At 41.4% G+C, this 18,815-nt stretch overlaps 1 protein-coding gene across 1 annotated transcript; it reads left to right on the top strand.

Moving 5' to 3' along the window:
• Nucleotides 1–9,512: 9,512 nt before the first annotated feature.
• LOC106579606 (polymeric immunoglobulin receptor) lies at nt 9,513–18,206 on the top strand. The gene is made up of 7 exons (XM_014159681.3): nt 9,513–9,764; nt 9,899–10,234; nt 12,282–12,599; nt 16,636–16,761; nt 16,878–16,979; nt 17,307–17,356; nt 17,524–18,206. The coding sequence occupies exons 1-7, from the start codon at nt 9,728–9,730 to the stop codon at nt 17,722–17,724; spliced, it is 1,170 nt and encodes a 389-aa protein (XP_014015156.1). The 5' UTR covers nt 9,513–9,727; the 3' UTR covers nt 17,725–18,206.
• Nucleotides 18,207–18,815: the final 609 nt, after the last annotated feature.

Here is an 18,815-nt window from a genome sequence, read left to right as displayed (position 1 = left end):
ATATACCTGGGATAATTTACAAAAAAATATTATTTCTATACAAGGGAATATGCAAAAAGAAACAACAATGTTCAACTTCAAACTTCCACACCTTTATTTGGAATTAAAATAAATGTTAAAATTTCTTCAAACTTTAATCTCAAATTGCCGCTTAAACCCTACTCCTTAGGCAATCATATTTTGTAATCTGTAATCATTCTGGGTATAACTCCACCTTGCCTCCGTAGTTACATCCAGATAGCTTGCACCTGACTACAAATCATTTTAGATCTTCACAACTGCATAAAGTTTAGGTGATAGTTTGTGATTAGCACTTTGACCTCACATCGTGTACATTTTGGCAAGACATTTCTGGTGGTCTGTGTGCTCCTTAACAACAAAGCAATATTTTAACAGAAATGTAAATTAACGATATGTCTTAATAGACTTTACACAAAGCACAATATGAACTTTAGCTCAAATACAACCTCATTCAAACTGTTTTAGATTAATGAAAACATGGGTTTTCAAAACATACATTGCACATATTGTTACACAATATATGCCAAATTGTCCCTTAAACCTGACTCCATATGCACTAGTGAAGCCCGTATGGACATTTTATTTTGACAGGTATAAGCATTCTAGGTATAACTCCACCTTGCCTCCTTAGGTAAAGTTACATCCAGACAGCTTGCACCTGACAAATCATCTCAGGTATCCACTAGTGCATGTGGAGTAAGTTTTAAAACAAAACTTTAAAAAAAAACAGGAATTGACAATGTCTCTTATGACTTCACCTGACAAAGAGCATCATATAAACTGTAGCACCTATACCACCTAGCAACTAGCTTTTCAGCGTACTGAGTAGGGTTTAGACCACAGTTTGTGAGTGGCCCTTTAAGAGTTCTCATAGATATATTTAGATATCTCTGAAAACAAGAAACTTCATCTTTAGAGCTTGGACCCGTGGGGAGGTCCTGAGATCATCAAGTTCCAAGAATACTTTTTGGAACACCTCAATGGTATATTTCAGTTCTTTGGGGTACCTTAGATTTCAGCCATAGATGAGGCCTATAAGCAACGTACATGACTGTGTAACTGTAACGGCTCTCGTTGGTGGTAGAAGTGGACCAAGGCGCATCGTGGTAAGTGTTCATGATACTTTATTTCACAAAAACACTTCAACAAAATACCAACGTAACAAAACGAAAGCGCACAGTTCTGTCAGGCTCAGATGCTAAACAGAAAACAACCTCCCACAAACTCAGGTGGAAAACAGGCTGCCTAAGTATGATTCCCAATCAGAGACAACGATAGACAGCTGCCTCTGATTGGGAACCACACTCGCCCAAAAACAAAGAAACAGAAAACATAGAATTTCACACCCATGTCACACCCTGATCTAACCAAACATAGAGAATAACAAGGATCTCTAAGGTCAGGGCGTGACAGTAACACAGGGAATACCAGCCAGGACCTCTGCTCTTTCGATGCAGATCCCATGCTCTATATTCTGGTGCAGATCCTTCACAATGAACACATTCATTACATGCTGAACGAGGTCCTCTCAGATCATGGTGTCGTCAGCATCATGAGTGAAAAAATTTGATTAACTAGATTAACTGTGCAACTTGAGAGGAGAGAGAGGGAAAGAAAGGAAGATACCTAATTTAGAGATAAATAAGGATACAAAAATAAAAACCTTTACCTTGTATTCTGTGTTAAGGTCTTCAACCCTCTCACTGAGGTATATGATCAGGCCACGGATCACACTGTCTCTTCTTTCCTGGATGGTGTTGCACTGTAATATGATAAACAAATAATTGCATTTAATACCGGCAAATAAATGCACAGTATAACCTATATACTATTGTGAAGGTGTTACTGTGCATACCCTGTACAGAACTTCAATGATTTTCTGCATGTCTGCCTTTACAGCACCTCCTTTTGACTTAAACAAGTCCAATAGTTTTGGTGTAAATTCATCTAGCTTCTGCATAAAGGTGGACTCAAGAGCAACAGTTGTAATTCTTCTGAACTCTTCCTTAATCTGAGAGAGAGAATTCTGAACAGATAAGGACAAAAGATGACCTGAGAGCCAGAATGCAATTGGGAAACCCCTCCCAAAGCACGTGCGAGTGAGAATGTTCAGACTAATCTTTAATACATATTTAATTGTAGATTAGAATATTAGGTCAAGACAACACAAAATATTTAAATCAATATACATATTTTTTTTTTTTACTTACATTGACTATTTTCATTCAGCTGTATTTTGTACCTGAGTGGGCTCAAACAGGGCTGGTCATCTTTCTTTGAAGTCCTTGACAGGAAGGGCCTGAACGACATCTTGTCTTTGATATGAGAAGGTCTTTGCCATTTTGGCACTCACAATGTTGTGGTTGTCACATATTTGTAGTCCTCCCAGTAGCTCCACTCAGTCTCTCTCCAGGGTCTCATCTGTTTCTCCAGCAGGGTGGGGTGGGAGGTCATTTACCTCCGCCGCCTTTGTTTTTTTTTTATGTTCTTGGCAACGGGCCTGTCCTCTGGTGACTTTCTCTTGACAGAGTTCACTTCCAGTTCTAGGCAACCAATTCCTCTCAGTTTTGATCTGTAATTGCCCATCTTGTACTTCAGGCAGGTTTGCCATCCGTACAGGCCTGAGAAGGACCCAGGGTCTTTAAGACATATGGGTACTTTTTTACCAAAGCTTCTGCAACCTGCCAAATTTGTAAACTTGACGGATAGGCTGTTAACTGGAAGATCCTTTCAGTTTTTCCAGGATGGCTGATTTCACAGACAGATTGTTGAGTAGTGTTCCATCCTTCACGTGTGCTTCATTAGCTGCTTCAAGAATGAGTACTGTATCATAAGCAAAGCGAGGAACTTATAACTCAGATGGCCACAGATGGCCACGGAAGAGGTACTTTCTGGAGAGGACAATATCAGGAGGGAGCCCCTCTCATCTGATGTCTCTGTGGAGCTGTTATTGAGTTGTTGTACATTTCAAGTAATAAGAGGTGGGGGGGGGGGGGGGGGTCAAGGTCAACCACTTTGATGGTGTCTTTATCCTTTAGGTCTTCAGTATCAAGCAAAGAAAATAACTAATCTCCAAATTCACTGTCCATGTACTGTAGAACAAATTATTTTTTAAGCTGAAATGTCTCTTGCACCATTGTGCCAAGCTCAGCCACAGTAGCAGGGATTCCAGAAGGCAATGTTAGCTTACGGATATCAGAGCCCTCAAATAGGATCCGTAGCCTGGCAGACATTTCTGTTCGGTTGTAGCGATAGTGATCCTGTCAAGAAAAAAAAAGCATAAATGTTATCAAATCGGGATGATGTCAAACATGGGTATCCCTCGAAATCGATATCAAGTGCTGCTTACTAGATCTCATAATAATAAACGTGCAAAATCAAATCAAAGTTTATTTGTCACGTGCACCAAATATTCGTGAAATGCTTACTTACAGGCTCTAACCAATAGTGCAAAAAAGGTATTAGGTGAACAATGGGTAAGTAAAGAAATAAAACAACAGTAAAAAGTCATGCAGCACATCTGGTAGATAGCCAGACAGCACGTCAAAATGTTTCAGTTTTTCAGTCAAAGCACACTGCTTTTTCACACCATAGCAATGTATTAAGGTGGGACTTTCTAAAGCTGTGTGTATTTGTTCAGAATGTTGCTGCTTTGTTCTGGGTTGGAATGCCCCAGTTCTCACTTCTTTTATCTGGATCTCAGATAGCTCAGCCAAACAGAACCTGCAGACATGCGTTGCACTGAAACTTTCTACAAATCCACCAATAGAGTGGGCTCCAAGATTATCTGCGCCACGAAAAAACAGTTGCCCTTCAGTATCTTTCCCAGCACAGGAATAAAAAGTCCTTCCTCCTCCAATTGTGCAAGATCTTTTAAAAGTGGCTCTAGCACCTTCCCATATGTTTTAACATCAACAGCCTTGCAGAGAACAGCTAAGTAAATAGACTTGAGTGTGGACCTAAACTGTAATGGGACTTTTGCCAACACCCAATAGACTCCTGTGATTTTGTGCTTTCTGCGGGATGTTCCAAGGGGATTGCACACTTCAAAGTCATCAACATAGAGAAGATAGGGTTAATTCATCTCCTGATAAACAGTCCTTTTCTTTCAAATGTGTGCCATCATAAAAAGACTTCATATCAAGAAAAACTCGTAGGCCTACTTTTTAAAGCTTTCTCCTGAATGTCCTTTTTGCTCAATACTTGTAACAGTGACTGCAGAATAGGAACATACTGAAAGCTTCTTCCTTTCTTTGCATCAAGTATATATTCTAACGCCTTCACCACAGAAAAGCTTCCTCTTGTACGGTGTGGCGGGGGATCCATCCGGACTTAAAACTGTGCTCATGGGATTTGTCTCACAGACATCTTGAACCAAATCTGTGATGATGTAATTGTCAATAATGACTGGACCTGACACAGAGCACGATATGAACTGCAATTCCTCTACTACCTCATTGATACACTTGTTTGACACGTTGCAAATACTTTCCAATTTGAGGATTTTTTTTTTGCTCAATGTCATTTTGTAATTCTGGTTCTTCTAAAGTTTCCTCCTCTTCATGGACTTGTGTATTTGAAATGGTCAATATGTTTTTGTACGACTCCGGTTCTAAAGTCGCCCAGAGAACGCGGATTGTGTTTTCGACTCCTATGAGATGCAAAGGTACCATATACATCTCTTCTAAATCCGCACGTGTCAAATATGCAGAGGACAGTTTCGTGTTTCTTTAGATGGTTTCCAAGAAAGAAAAAATAAATAATAGGAACTGCAAGCAGAAACAGAAACTGCAAGCTCTACAAATTTCACATTTAAAAGAAAAGACCTCTCCTGGCCTTACTGACTTGTCAGTTGCATGTTGCATCAACAAATGTACCTTAAAGGAACCCCATGTTTTGAAGGAACAGGCGCAATCTGGGTGGAGGCAGGGCAGTGGTTGATTATGTCCATGCCTCAGTCTATAGTGCTTCAAAAGTTCTGTTTGTTTGAATGCAGAAAAACTGCATATCTTATATTGCATGTGCCGCCTGATCCCTACAGAATTAAGATAAAATCTATCATTTTTGTGTGTATATATAAGCTTAAAACATTATTACTAACACATCCCATATGCAATCTCATTCTAAAATAAGGAAGACACACATTGTCAATACCTGCCTGGGCGACAACGCATTGTATAAAACACTAATAGGGCCCTATGAAATACTTTTGCTTTTTTATTTTCCGAAATTCCGTGTTAACTTTTTGTTTCCCAACTTGTTCAATCCACTTGGTTGATTTAAAAATACAGTATATATGTAATACCTATTATTCACACTAATGTTGGGTTACTGTAATAAACATATCCTGCATATCCTGTCTGAGGGGTACTGTTTACATTTCTGGATTCCGTCTGAGTTTTCAGCATTGTGGAAATCATTGGGCCCGACAAGCCCTAATGTGAGCTACAATCAAAACACAGACATTTTAATATATTTACATACCATGTCAATGTATTCTGGAAAATATGGTCTGTCCAGTACTCAGGAATGTCTGAAAACGTGAATACCAATAATGTTACCTAAAGAAGAGGAGTTGTATTAAAATCTATGACAATGTCAGGAAAATAAAACTCGACTTCAGCTTTAGATAGCTAGCAGAAACATCACAATCCTAGCTGACTTGGAGAGCTGCTTGTTATCTATATTACTAGCCAGCCCAGTTATTTCATTTAGCCAGTGTGGCTGTTAGATTATTGACTAGATAACTACTGCCTGCACAAGGTCAACGTTTGCAGTGCTGCCTTGAGCATGTTGTGAATACGTGAACAACGAGGTTTCTGCGAGGACAGGTGTAGCTAGATGGCTAGGTGGAGCTAGATACGTATTGTTTGTTCCTGTCTCTGCCTGGCTAGCTTGCCTAGCAGGCAAATATTCAATTGCAAGGGCACCATGTGTTCCGTTCTACTGTAATGTTTGCTGATGATGCATTTTTTGGTAAGCTAGGTAGGTAATATGTTACATAGCTATTTTGGTTAATATAAAACTTACACAAAAATGGCAAAGGTTAGAAACAGCGCAAAGGCAAGTAAATGCACTGCTAACTTACTAGCATGCCCACCACCAGCTAACTATAGAGACATCACGGCCGTTATCTAGCCTCTCTAGGTTATGTGGGACGAAATCGTCCCACCTACTCAACAGCCAGTGGAATCCCGTGGCGCGTTATTCAAATACCTTAGAAATGCTATTACTTCAATTTCTCAAACATTTGACTATTTTACACCATTTTAAAGACAAGACTCTCGTTAATCTAACCACACTGTCCGATTTCAAAAAGGCTTTACAACGAAAGCAAAACATTAGATTATGTCAGCAGAGTACCCAGCCAGAAATAATCAGACACCCATTTTTCAAGCTAGCATATAATGTCACATAAACCCAAACCACAGCTAAATGCAGCACTAACCTTTGATGATCTTAATCAGATGACACCCCTAGGACAGTATGTTATACAATACATGCATGTTTTGTTCAATGAAGTTCATATTTATATCAAAAACCAGCTTTTTACATTAGCATGTGACGTTCAGAACTAGCATTCCCACCGAACACTTCCGGTGAATTTACTAAATTACTCACGATAAACGTTCACAAAAAACATAACAATTATTTTAAGAATTATAGATACAGAACTCCTTTATGCAATCGCTATGTCCGATATTAAAATAGCTTTCGGCAAAAGCACATTTTGCAATATTCTGAGTAGATAGCCCAGCCATCACGGGCTAGCTAATTTGACACCCACCAAGTTTGGCCCTCACCAAACTCCGATTTACTATTAGAAAAATCTGATTACCTTTGCTGTTCTTCGTCAGAATGCACTCCCAGGGCTTCTACTTCAATAACAAATGTTGGTTTGGTTCAAAATAATCCATAGTTATGTTCAAATATCCTCTGTTTTGTTCGTGCGTTCAAGACACTATCCGAAGGGTGACGCGCCCGACGCGTTTCGTGACAAAAGAATTCTAAATATTCCATTACCGTACTTCGAAGCATGTCAACCGCTGTTTAAAATCTATTTTTTTGCGATTTTTCTCGTAAAAAGGGATAATATTCCGACCGGGAAACCCTGTTTACGTTCAAAGACAGAGAAAATAAAAACATGGTGTCGCCTCGTGCACGCGCCTCAGTCTCATTGTCCTCTGATCGACCACTATCCAAATGCGCTAATGTTTTTCAGCCAGGGGCTCCAAAGACATCATTCACCGGTTTGCCGCCTTCTGAGAGCCTATGGGAGCCATAGGAAGTGTCACGTTACAGCAGAGATCCTCAGTTTTCAATAAAGAGAGTGTAGAAGCCCAAGAAATGTTCAGACAGGCCACTTCCTGTAAGGAATCTTCTCAGGTTTTTGCCTGCCATATGAGTTCTGTTATACTCACAGACACCATTCAAACAGTTTTAGAAACTTTAGGGTGTTTTCTATCCAAAGCCAATAATTATATGCATATTCTAGTTTCTGGGCAGTAGTAATAACCAGATTAAATCGGGTACGTTTTTTATCCGGCCGTGCAAATACTGCCCCCTATCCCCAACAGGCTAGCTAGCTTATCAACGTGCAAATATAACATGCTATGGCAATATAGCTAGCTAAAGGCTTTTCGTACTTGGAAGAATATTATCTAACGTTTTCCACAAATATTTTCGAAATTGTCGAAAATATATGTAGAGAGATCCAAACTACATTCCAAGTTATAATTGGATCCTTACCTGCCGCATGGCCATTCCAGAGGAGTAAGATCAAGACAAAGTCCATTGAAATGTTCCAAGCACAATTGACATTCAGAACTGGATTTAGCATGTCAGTCCAACATAATAATGATACTTTGAATAACATTTTTAAGTTGTTGGTTGTTACTTAGAAATATTAGTTCTAATTTAGCAGCATATTACCTTGGATTTTTATTTACAAATGCCAGTCTTTTTCAACACATATAAATTAAGCATTATATTCCAAAATGTAAGTAAAACCAAAAACCTATTATTTTAAGTAAAAATCATAGATTTTTTTTGCAATATTTACTAAGCCGGTGGGTCATTTTTTACAGTGCGCGCACGGCTCTTGCTAGTATCACTGCGCTTTATTAAGCTTTACGTATCGGCCTGAAATCCTTGTCAGAGCTTTTGTGAGCTTTTAATTGTCACCGTTATGTAGACATTTCTCCACACATAACCGTTCAATGCATCGAATGGGGTTGGAGTCGAGGGAAAATAACCATGTGTTACCAAATATAACAATGTGCATTTCATAAGTATTCTAATAAAGTGTGTACATGAAACGTTATTAAGCACCTCTGTAAAACCACAATAAGGACATCAATCAAGCAAGTTTTCTTAAATCATTCAGTGTAACGTTGATGTGGCAACTCTCTTATTCTCTGCCATTGCACATTCTAATTTGTACATAGGTCACAGCTATTGTAGCACAACTCATGAGCCACATCCTGCACTGCTCACACCTAATCTAGTCCCCACCTGTGACTGAAAACAGGGGGAGAGATGCCAGTTGAAAAGCTCTCTCTTAAAAACCAAGTTAGCTATCTAGCTATATGACATACAATGCTGTGGAAACTAGCTAAAGGGCTATAAAGTATCATTAACTGTAAAGCTATCAGTCACTAGTGGAAACATTTACAACTGAAATTAAATTACGTTATCTTTTTAATGTATTTTACCTCAGACGATTTGGTACTAAGGTTTCTAGCTAGCACTCCTAGCAAGCTGGCTAGCATTTACCACTTGTGAAGTTACTAGCTGGCAAGTTAGCATAAACTAGCGCTAACTGGGCTAGTCATTGTCTAAATGACAGCTAGAAACACATTCATAACCATAAAGCTCCTAGGGGCCAGTTACCCCATAGTGGGGGGGGGGGGGGGGGCGAGTTGCCCCCAACAAACTCATCCAACATATTACTACTTTACTCAAAAATTATCTACATTTTTTTCTCTAAACAAGTGGATTATTTCTCTTAAGGCTTTCCTACTTGTATATTTAAAAAACAATTATAGATCTAACTTCATTGGAATATATCTATAACAAAAAAATAAAAACTTACCACAAAATCGTTTTGTTTAAATATCTCCAAAAGTTATTTTTGTTGAGCACCAGGGAAAGTGTTGGGGAAATAATTTGCTAAAATCTAGTTACCCCCTAGTACCCTACCATGTGATTTTGTTTTTTACAACATTAGACATTTTCATGATAAAAAAAAAATCTAAATGATTGATTTGACAAAATCCCAGGTGGAGACAAAAATATATTGTTGTCCACTTTTATGGGTTCCCTATGTACAGAACTGGCAACTCTTTGTTTCTGCTGAATGTAAAACAATGTGTACCTAGCTGTTCAATAGTACACTCTTGAACCAATAAATGGCTTTGTATACAAATAACACACACACACATGCACATTATATGATTGTGAACAACGATGTGTGTTCTGCAGGGCTGGTGTCCCCCATCAGAAAGAAGTCGACACACACAGGAAACACTGAAGCGGAGAGAATAGAATAACACACAGACACACAGAGAGAGAGAGAGAGAGAGCGAAAGAGAGAGAATAGCTAACCTACCCTCACTAGGAGGAAGTAGGAGTAATCTGAAGGTGAGAGACAGGAGACAGCAGCTTAATAAAGTCAGTATAAACAAATTGAGGACAGCAGTTCATCATGACAAGTCTTCGAAGAGTGTTCTTTAGCCTCTCTGGTGAGTTCATCATCATATCTACAGAACATAACATAAAGCTTATTTGAAGAACACTGGACGTTGTCGCAGTTGCTAAGCAGCTAGTAACTAAAGGGCATATCTGTGTCTGATGTGAACTTGTTGTCTCTCTCCAGCTGCTCTGTGGAGTGTATCTATTGCAGATGGGATCGTAGTATCAGGATATGAGGGAGGAGAAGCAGAGATCAGTTGCTCCTATGGCCATGGGTATGAGAATTACAATAAGTACCTCTGTAATAGGCACTGTGACAACTCAGATATTGTCATTGAAACTCAATTGAGAGTTCACCACACTAAGAAAGGCAGCTTTTCTCTGCATGATGATATAAAGAGAAGAGTCTTCACTGTGAATGTCACTAAACTGACCCTACAGCATGCTGGGATATACTGGTGCGCGGTGAGCAGATATGGGAAAGACATCTATACAGAAGTCAGACTGCAAGTTGTCAAAGGTAAGTTTCCTTTTTTATACATGTATTTTTTTCATAATTTTACACGAACATCAACACAAAAATGACACAGGCACATTTAACAATTTCAAAGAAACTCTAAAGACAGTTAGATACAGATGGCGTTGACTAAACTGATGACAATTTACTAACGTTTCCTGTGTATTTGTATATAATGTATCTAAAATCGCTTTGTCCAGCTCATCCCTTACAGAATGATTTCACATGAAATTTCCACGTTTTGCACGTAACATTTTATTTCACGTGAAATTTCACATGTGAAACCATGTGGTTTTGGAATGCTTCACATGTGATGATATTTCACATGTGAATATTTTTCACATGAGATTTTACAGATGATGCCCTGGAAACAGAAATGACTCATTTACATTACATTACATTTAAGTCATTTAGCAGACGCTCTTATCCAGAGCGACTTACAAAATGGTGCATTCACCTTATGATATCCAGTGGAACAACCACTTTACAATAGTGCATCTAAATATTTTAAGGGGGGGGGGGGGGTTAGAAGGATTACTTTATCCTATCCTAGGTATTCCTTAAAGAGGTGGGGTTTCAGGTGTCTCCGGAAGGTGGTGATTGACTCCGCTGTCCTGGCGTCGTGAGGGAGCTTGTTCCACCATTGGGGTGCCAGAGCAGCGAACAGTTTTGACTGGGCTGAGCGGGAACTGTGCTTCGTCAGAGGTAGGGGGGCCAGCAGGCCAGTGGTGGATGAACGCAGTGCCCTTGTTTGGGTGTAGGGCCTGATCAGAGCCTGAAGGTATGGAGGTGCCGTTCCCTTCACAGCTCCGTAGGCAATCACCATGGTCTTGTAGCGGATGCGAGCTTCAACTGGAAGCCAGTGGAGAGAGCGGAGGAGCGGGGTGACGTGAGATAACTTGGGAAGGTTGAACACCAGACGGGCTGCGGCGTTCTGGATGAGTTGTAGGGGTTTAATGGCACAGGCAGGGAGCCCAGCCAACAGCGAGTTGCAGTAATCTAGACGGGAGATGACAAGTGCCTGGATTAGGACCTGCGCCGCTTCCTGTGTGAGGCAGGGTCATACTCTGCGAATGTTGTAGAGCATGAACCTACAGGATCGGGTCACCGCCTTGATGTTAGTGGAGAACGACAGGGTGTTGTCCAGGATCACGCCAAGGTTCTTAGCACTCTGGGAGGAGGACACAAGGGAGTTGTCAACCGTGATGGCGAGATCATGGAACGGGCAGTCCTTCCCCGGGAGGAAGAGCAGCTCCGTCTTGCCGAGGTTCAGCTTGAGCTGGTGATCCGTCATCCACACTGATATGTCTGACAGACATGCAGAGATGCGATTCGCCGCCTGGTTATCAGACTCGTTAGGATGTCCCCAGAACATCACAAAATAATCGCAGTGTTTTCAATGTACATATTTGACATACATGATTACATTGTGTATGTTATTTATTCAGTAATTATTATTCAACATGTCCTCACCTGGGATTTAAACCCACAACCTCTTGGTTCACGGCATTCCGATCTTCCTGCAACGCCACCATGTTTGTGTCAATGACTGATTTTACCTGTATTCCTAGCCTTTGGACTTCAGCTTTGCACAATACACTCAAGAAAAACTATTGTTTTTATCATAGTAATTCAGGAGTAACATTCAGGAGTAAATTACCAATCTGGCCCTCCTACCATCACGGTCACCTAATCATCCCCAGCTTACAATTGGCTCATTCACCCCCTCTTATCCCCTGTAACTATTCCCCAGGTCGTTGCTGTAAATGAGAATGTGTTCTCAGTCAACTTACCTGGTAAAATAAGGGTTAAATAAAATGTTAAACATTTGAAATTTGCAGTTCCACATGCAAGAAACATTCACATGTGTAGTTTCATGTTATCTTTACATGTTGTCACATGTTATCAAATTAACTTCACATAAGATTACATGTGAGACGTGATTACGTGAAATTCATGTGGTTTTTCCTGTCATGAATTTGCCCTTTGTGTAATAATGTCTTGGACGAAATGGAATTGAACTGAAATTTGTATCTCATTTGATTGGCAGACTGGTGCTGTGACAACCATGCCCTCGTCCAGGGCAACAGCCAAGCTTCTGTGTCAATAAGCTGCCCCTACAAGCCTCAGCACAAGGAGAGTCAGAAGTACTTCTGCATAGGGACCCGACCCTCAACATGTCTACAACAGGCTACAGTCACATCCAACCACAACACTGGGAGGTTCTCTCTCCATGACAACAATGCAGATGGAGTGTTCACCGTGACAATCACTGATCTGACCCAAGAGGATTCTGGGATGTATATGTGTGGCGTCCATGTCGATCGAGGTTTGGATGTCTACTCTGTGGTTCATCTAGAGGTCAAAGGTGAAAAGTTTTTTCTCTAACCTTTCAGTCATGTGACCCTCACCCCTACCTGTACTCAAAGATGATCTATAATATTTGACAAGATAGTTTAGTGACAGCTCTAACAATGGAAACACATGTCCTCAAAGATTGAAGGCAGGCGGGAGGAGGCGAGAATTCGGTGGGACCATTCTAGCCAATGAGAGAGCAGATCCCCGTGTGAACAACTGGATCAACTCTGATATAAAGTCTGTTAGTTTGTTTCCGATATAAAGTCCACTTATATCAGCACAACAACCTTACCATTACAAAACTTATATTCTATCAAATAAGCCTCACATAGCAAATTTGAAATAAAAAAATATGTTAACCAAATTCGACACTCATTGACTTCCGTACAAAAATTCTTATTTTTGTGGACGTATTTTAGGCGGAATATTTTTATTTATTTTACCAGGCAAGTCAGTTAAGAACATTTCGCATTTACATTGACAGCCTACTGGGGAACAGTGCCTTGTTCAAGGGCAGAATGACAGATTTGTACCTTGTCAGCTCGGGGATTCAATCCAGCAACCTTTCGGTTACTTGCCCAATGCTCTAACCACTAGGCTAACTGTAAACCCTCTCACTTCGCTTATTCCTCTCTGCTGTACCCACTACCTGTTTCATAGCATGAGAATGTGTAGCTCTTAAAGGTTTGATTTGATTTAGATTTGAAGGTACTGTATATTTTATCCAAAAATCTAATCTAATCTGGAATTTTATGCTATATGTATTAGAGAGAAATCTGCATGTATCAATATCAAATGACTGGGATAGATTATCTAAACTACCCCTTTAATTAACTACACTGAACAAAAATATAAACACAACATCTAAAGTGTGGGTCCCATGTTTCATGATCTGAAATAAACGATCCCAGAAATTTCCCATACGCACAAATAGTTTATTTCTCACAAATGATGCACACAAATCAAAGTTTATTTGTCACGTGCGCCGAATACAACAGGTGTAGACCTTACAGTGAAATGCTTATTTACAGGCTCTAACCAACAGTGCAAAAAAGGTATTAGGTGAACAATAGGTAAGTAAAGAAATAAAAACAACAGTAAAAAGACAGTGAAAAATCACAGTAACGAGGCTATATACAGTAGCGAGGCTATAACAGTAGCGTGGCTATATACAGATACCGGTTAGTCGGGCTGATTGAGGTAGTATGTACATGTAGATATGGTTAAAGTGACTATGCATATATGATAAACAGAGAGTAGCAGTAGCGTAAAGAGGGGTTGGCGGGTGGTGGGTGGCGGGATACAATGCAGATAACCCGGTTAGCCAATGTGCGGGGGTACTGGTTGGTCGGGCCAATTGAGGTAGTATGTACATGAATGTATAGTTAAAGTGACTATGCATATATGATAAACAGAGAGTAGCAGCAGCGTAAAAGAGGGGTGGGGAGTCTTATGTCTTGGGGGTAAAAACTTTTGAGAAGCCTTTTTGTCCTAGACTTGGCACTCCGGTACCGCTTGCCATACGGTAGTAGAGAGAACAGTCTATGACTGGGGTGGCTGGGTTCTTTGACAATTTTTAGGGCCTTCCTCTGACACCGCCTGGTGTAGAGGTCCTGAATGGCAGGCAGCTTAACCCCAGTGATGTACTGGGCCGTACGCACTACCCTCTGTAGCGCCTTGTGGTCGGAGGCCGAGCAGTCAGGATGCTCTCGATGTTGCAGCTGTAGAACCTTTTGAGGATCTGAGGACCCATGCAAAATCTTTTTAGTTTCCTGAGGGGGAATAGGCTTTGTCGTGCCCTCTTCACAACTGTCTTGATGTGTTTGGACCATTCTAGTTTGTTGGTGATGTGGACACCAAGGAACTTGAAGCTCTCAACCTGCTCCACTGCAGCCCCGTCGATGAAAATGGGGGCGTGCTCGGTCCTCTTTTTCCTGTAGTCCACAATCATCTCCTTTGTCTTGGTTACATTGAGGGTTAGGTTGTTATTCTGGCACCACCCGGCCAGGTCTCTGACCTCCTCCCTATAGGCTGTCTCGTCGTTGTCTGTGATCAGGCCTACCACTGTTTTGTCGTCTGCAAACTTAATGATGGTGTTGGAGTCGTGCCTGGCCACGCAGACGTGGCTGAACAGGGAGTACAGGAGGGGACTGAGCACACACCCCTGAGGGGCTCCAGTGTTGAGGATCAGCGTGGCAGATGTGTTGCTACCTAACCTCACCACCTGGTGGCAGCCCGTCAGGAAGTCCAGGATCCAGTTGCAGAGGGAGGTGTTTAGTCCCAGGATCCTTAGCTTAGTGATGAGCTTTGAGGGTACTATGGTATTGAACGCTGAGCTGTAGTCAATGAATAGCATTCTCACGTAGGTGTTCCTTTTGTCCAGGTGGGAAAGGGCAGTATGGAGTGCAATAGAGATTGTATCATCTGTGAATCTGTTTGAGTGGTATACAAATTGGAGTGGGTCTAGGGTTTCTGGGATAATGGTGTTGATGTGAGCCATTACCAGCCTTTCAAAGCACTTCATGGCTACAGACGGGAGTGCTACGGGTCTGTAGTCATTTAGGCAGGTTGCCTAACATCCCTGTTAGTGAGCATTTCTCATTTGCCAAGATAATTCATCCACCTGACAGATGTGGCATATCAAGAAGCTGATTAAACAGCATGATCATTACACAGGTGCACCTTGTGCTGGGGACAATAAATGGTCACTCTAAAATGTGCAGTTTTTTCACACAACACAATGCCACAGAGGTTTTGAGGGAGTGTGCAATTGCCATGCTGACTGAAGGAATGTCCACCTTAGCTGTTGCCAGAGAATTTAATATTAATTTCTCTACCATAAGCTGCCTCCAACGTCATTTTAGAGAATTTGGCAATTCGTTCAACAGGCCTAACAACCGTAGACCATGTGTAACCACGCCAGCCCAGGACCTCCACATCCGTCTTTTTCACCTGCTCGATCGTCTGACACCAGCCACCCGGACAGCTGATGAAACTGTGGGTTCGCACAACCAAAGAATTTCTGCACAAACTGTCAGAAATGTGTTTGTCATCCTCACCTGTGTCTTGACCTGATTGCAGTTCTGCGTCAAAACCGACTTCACTGGGCAAATGCTCACCTTCGAGGGCCACAGATGGCAGACAGCGTGTATGGAGTCGTGTGGGTGATCGGTTTGTTGATATTAATGTTGTGAACAGAGTGCCCCATGGTGGCTCTGGGGTTATGGTATGGGCAGGTATAAGCTATGGACAACAAACACAATTACATTTTATCAATGGCAATTTGAATGCACAGAGTTACCGTGACGAGATCCTGAGGCCCATTGTCGTGCCATTCATCCGCCGCCATCACCTCATGTTTTTGCATGATGATAGACGGTCCCATGTAGTTAGGATCTGTACACAATTCCTGGAAGCTGAAAATGTCCTGCATACTCACCAGACATGTCCCCCATTGAGCATGTTTGTATGCTCTGGGTTGACGTGTATGACAGTGTGTTCCAGCAACTGTGGGACAACATGCCACAACCAACAGTCAATGATCAATTCTGGGAAGGAGATGTCGTGCTGCATGAATTGTGGCCACACCAGATACTGACTGGTTTTCTGATCCACGCCCCTACCTTTTTTTTAAGCTATCTGTGACCAACAGATTCATATCTGTATTCCCAGTCATGTGAAATTCATAGATTAGGGCCTAATTAATTTATTTCAATTGACTGATTTTCTTATATGAACTGTAACTCAGTAAAACCTTTGAAATTGTTGCGTGTTGCATTTCTATTTTTGTTCAGTGTGGAATGTTTCACTAGCCATGTATGTACTCCACGGGAGGTTGGTGGCACCTTAGTTGGGGAGGACGGGCTCGTGGTAATGACTGGAGCAGATTAATTGGAAGGGTATCAAATACATGGTTTCCATGTGCTTGAAGCTCCGTTCCAGACATTATTATGAGCCGTCCTCCCCTCAGCAGCCTCCACTGATGTACTCATATTGACTGAATTCATATTAGATATTTTCTGATCTCATTCTGATTTATCCAACAGAAACAACAACGCCTCTGTCTCCATCTCCGATGACCCTTGTCACCACCGTGACCTCAGTGACCTCTACATCATCATTATCATCATCATCATCACTAATGCCCCCGTCATCAGCAGGCTTCACCAACAGTACAGTAACACTGCATCATTCAGACACTATTCCATTAGAACACTAGTGGTTATAATTTGTGTTGTGTTACCTGTTAATTGATGGTTGCTGTGCTTGTTGGTTCCCTGTGTTCTAGGGACCTATGTGTTTATTGCGTTCACTGTGATGACTTTTTCTGTGAGTCTGTCTGTGTTGATGTTGGCACTCATCATAATATACAGATGCAAAAGGATCCAGGGTGAGTAACAATCTCTCTTTCTCTTTCTCGTTCTCTTTTTTTATCTCTCTCTTCTCTCTCTCTCTGTCTCTCTCTTTTCTCTCTCTCTCTCTCTCTCTCTCTCTGTCTCTATTTCTCTTTTCTCTCTGTCCTTCTCTGTCCTGCTCTGTCTTTTCTCTCACTCTCTTTCTCTCTCTCTCTCTCTCTCTCTCTCTCTCTGTTTCTCTCTCCCCCCCCCCCGCTCTCTCTGCTCTCCCCTGCTCTCTCTTCTCTCTTTCTCTGTCTCTCTCTCCCCTGCTCTCTCTCTCTCTCTCTCTGAGTGTATATGACATGTTATGTGTTCCACAGGGTCTGCAGAACCACACAGAGAAACAGGGCTGTTTGAGTCGGTGTATGAGGTGAGGGCCTTTTCTCTACTCTGTCCACTCTGTACATGCTGCTCTGTCCACTACTTTGATCTGATTACTATCTGCTCCAAAGGCTGACACACTAACCACAGTCCCTGGATTCAGTCTTTTGAGTAGATATGCCCATGTGACTTTGTTTCCCCTTTCCCTCTCCTTAGGATGTTTATGAGAATACAGAAGCTGTGTGTGTGAATGTGAAACTGGCTTCCTGTAAGAACCAGTACTCCTCCCAACCTCATGATGATGATGATGTTGATGATGATGATGACGACGCCCAACAGGAGTCTGTCTATCAAGACATCACACCTTATGACAACATCTATCACAGCCTCAATATCACAACCACAGACAGACACTGAGTGTGCTAAGTGATGATGCAGTGGCATATGAGTTCCAGAGGGGGATGCTGTTTTTTTGTCAAAAAATAAGAGGAACGGCTGCTCATCTGAGCATAATATAAGACAGGCTGATTGGACATTGAATGTGTGTGATCAGTGAGAACTGACAATTTAACAAGTGGCACAGGGGCAGACTGGCCATTTGACATTTCTGGCAAATTCCAGATGGCCTGGTCCATTTTTTGCCTTGTGGGCCTGTCATTATCTGGCTAATAATGAGGTCCTCAAGGAAGAAAATGGGCCGGTGGGTTAGAAATGCCAGATCCGATTCTGGTCTCAGTCTGCCCCTCATGCACACACTTTGAACAATTACATGTATTCTGAATGAAACTTACTGAATGCCAATATTGTGTAGTATACCTTGATTAACGGTGAAAGACAGTCATTTTTGACCTGTATAGGTGTCTGGCCTACTAATTTACTTCAGAGATAATGTGTTCGCTTTTTAGGATGATATTGTTAAAAATGCTTGTGAAAGAATAACATACATTTTAAAAAGAAAATTGCAAGACTGGATGCATTTTTTTATACTAAAAGGAGGCGAGTTTTGTTCAGGAGCAGGGTAAGAGCCATATACCGTATATGGTAGGACGAGGGAAACACATTGAACTGTAGATGGCAGCAATGCGCCTGGTTTAACCTGCTGGTTTCCTTTTTTTTCCCGAAGAAGGATCGAAACGTCATTTCCTTATTTAGGATGAAGAACCAGAGATACTTTTGAGGAGATGGGAAATTCTATTGAAATCATTTTCCCGCGCGGTGCATTTTGGGCGATATCACTCCTTCACGGGCGCTAGTTCAAAAAAGCACGAATTAGCATGAATTGCGTGAGCAACAGGTACAAGATTACAAATATTTTTCGAGATATGAGATAATTAACTTGTTCTCTATAATATCGTGTAGCTTTGAAATTACGTTATTTTGAGGGAAATAGGCAAGTTTCTCGACTCATACCCTGACTTTTAGAAGGGATTGCTTGACGACTGGCATAGCAACTGCGTGACGCAGTAGAACAACCTGAACGCGATTGGTCAACAGTCTGCTGGGCGGAG

This window comes from Salmo salar, chromosome 19, assembly GCF_965601325.2.
Source record: "Salmo salar chromosome 19, fSalSal1, whole genome shotgun sequence".
Taxonomy (NCBI): domain Eukaryota; kingdom Metazoa; phylum Chordata; class Actinopteri; order Salmoniformes; family Salmonidae; genus Salmo; species Salmo salar.
This window is presented reverse-complemented; position numbering and strand designations above follow the sequence as displayed.

Excerpts from the sequence above, each read along its gene's own strand:
- LOC106579606 (XM_014159681.3), top strand. The coding sequence starts at position 9,728 with ATGACAAGTCTTCGAAGAGTGTTCTTTAGCCTCTCTG. Across the intron at positions 9,765-9,898 it reads AGTGTTCTTTAGCCTCTCTG|CTGCTCTGTGGAGTGTATCT; the intron begins GTGAGTTCATCA and ends GTCTCTCTCCAG. Across the intron at positions 10,235-12,281 it reads CAGACTGCAAGTTGTCAAAG|ACTGGTGCTGTGACAACCAT; the intron begins GTAAGTTTCCTT and ends TTTGATTGGCAG.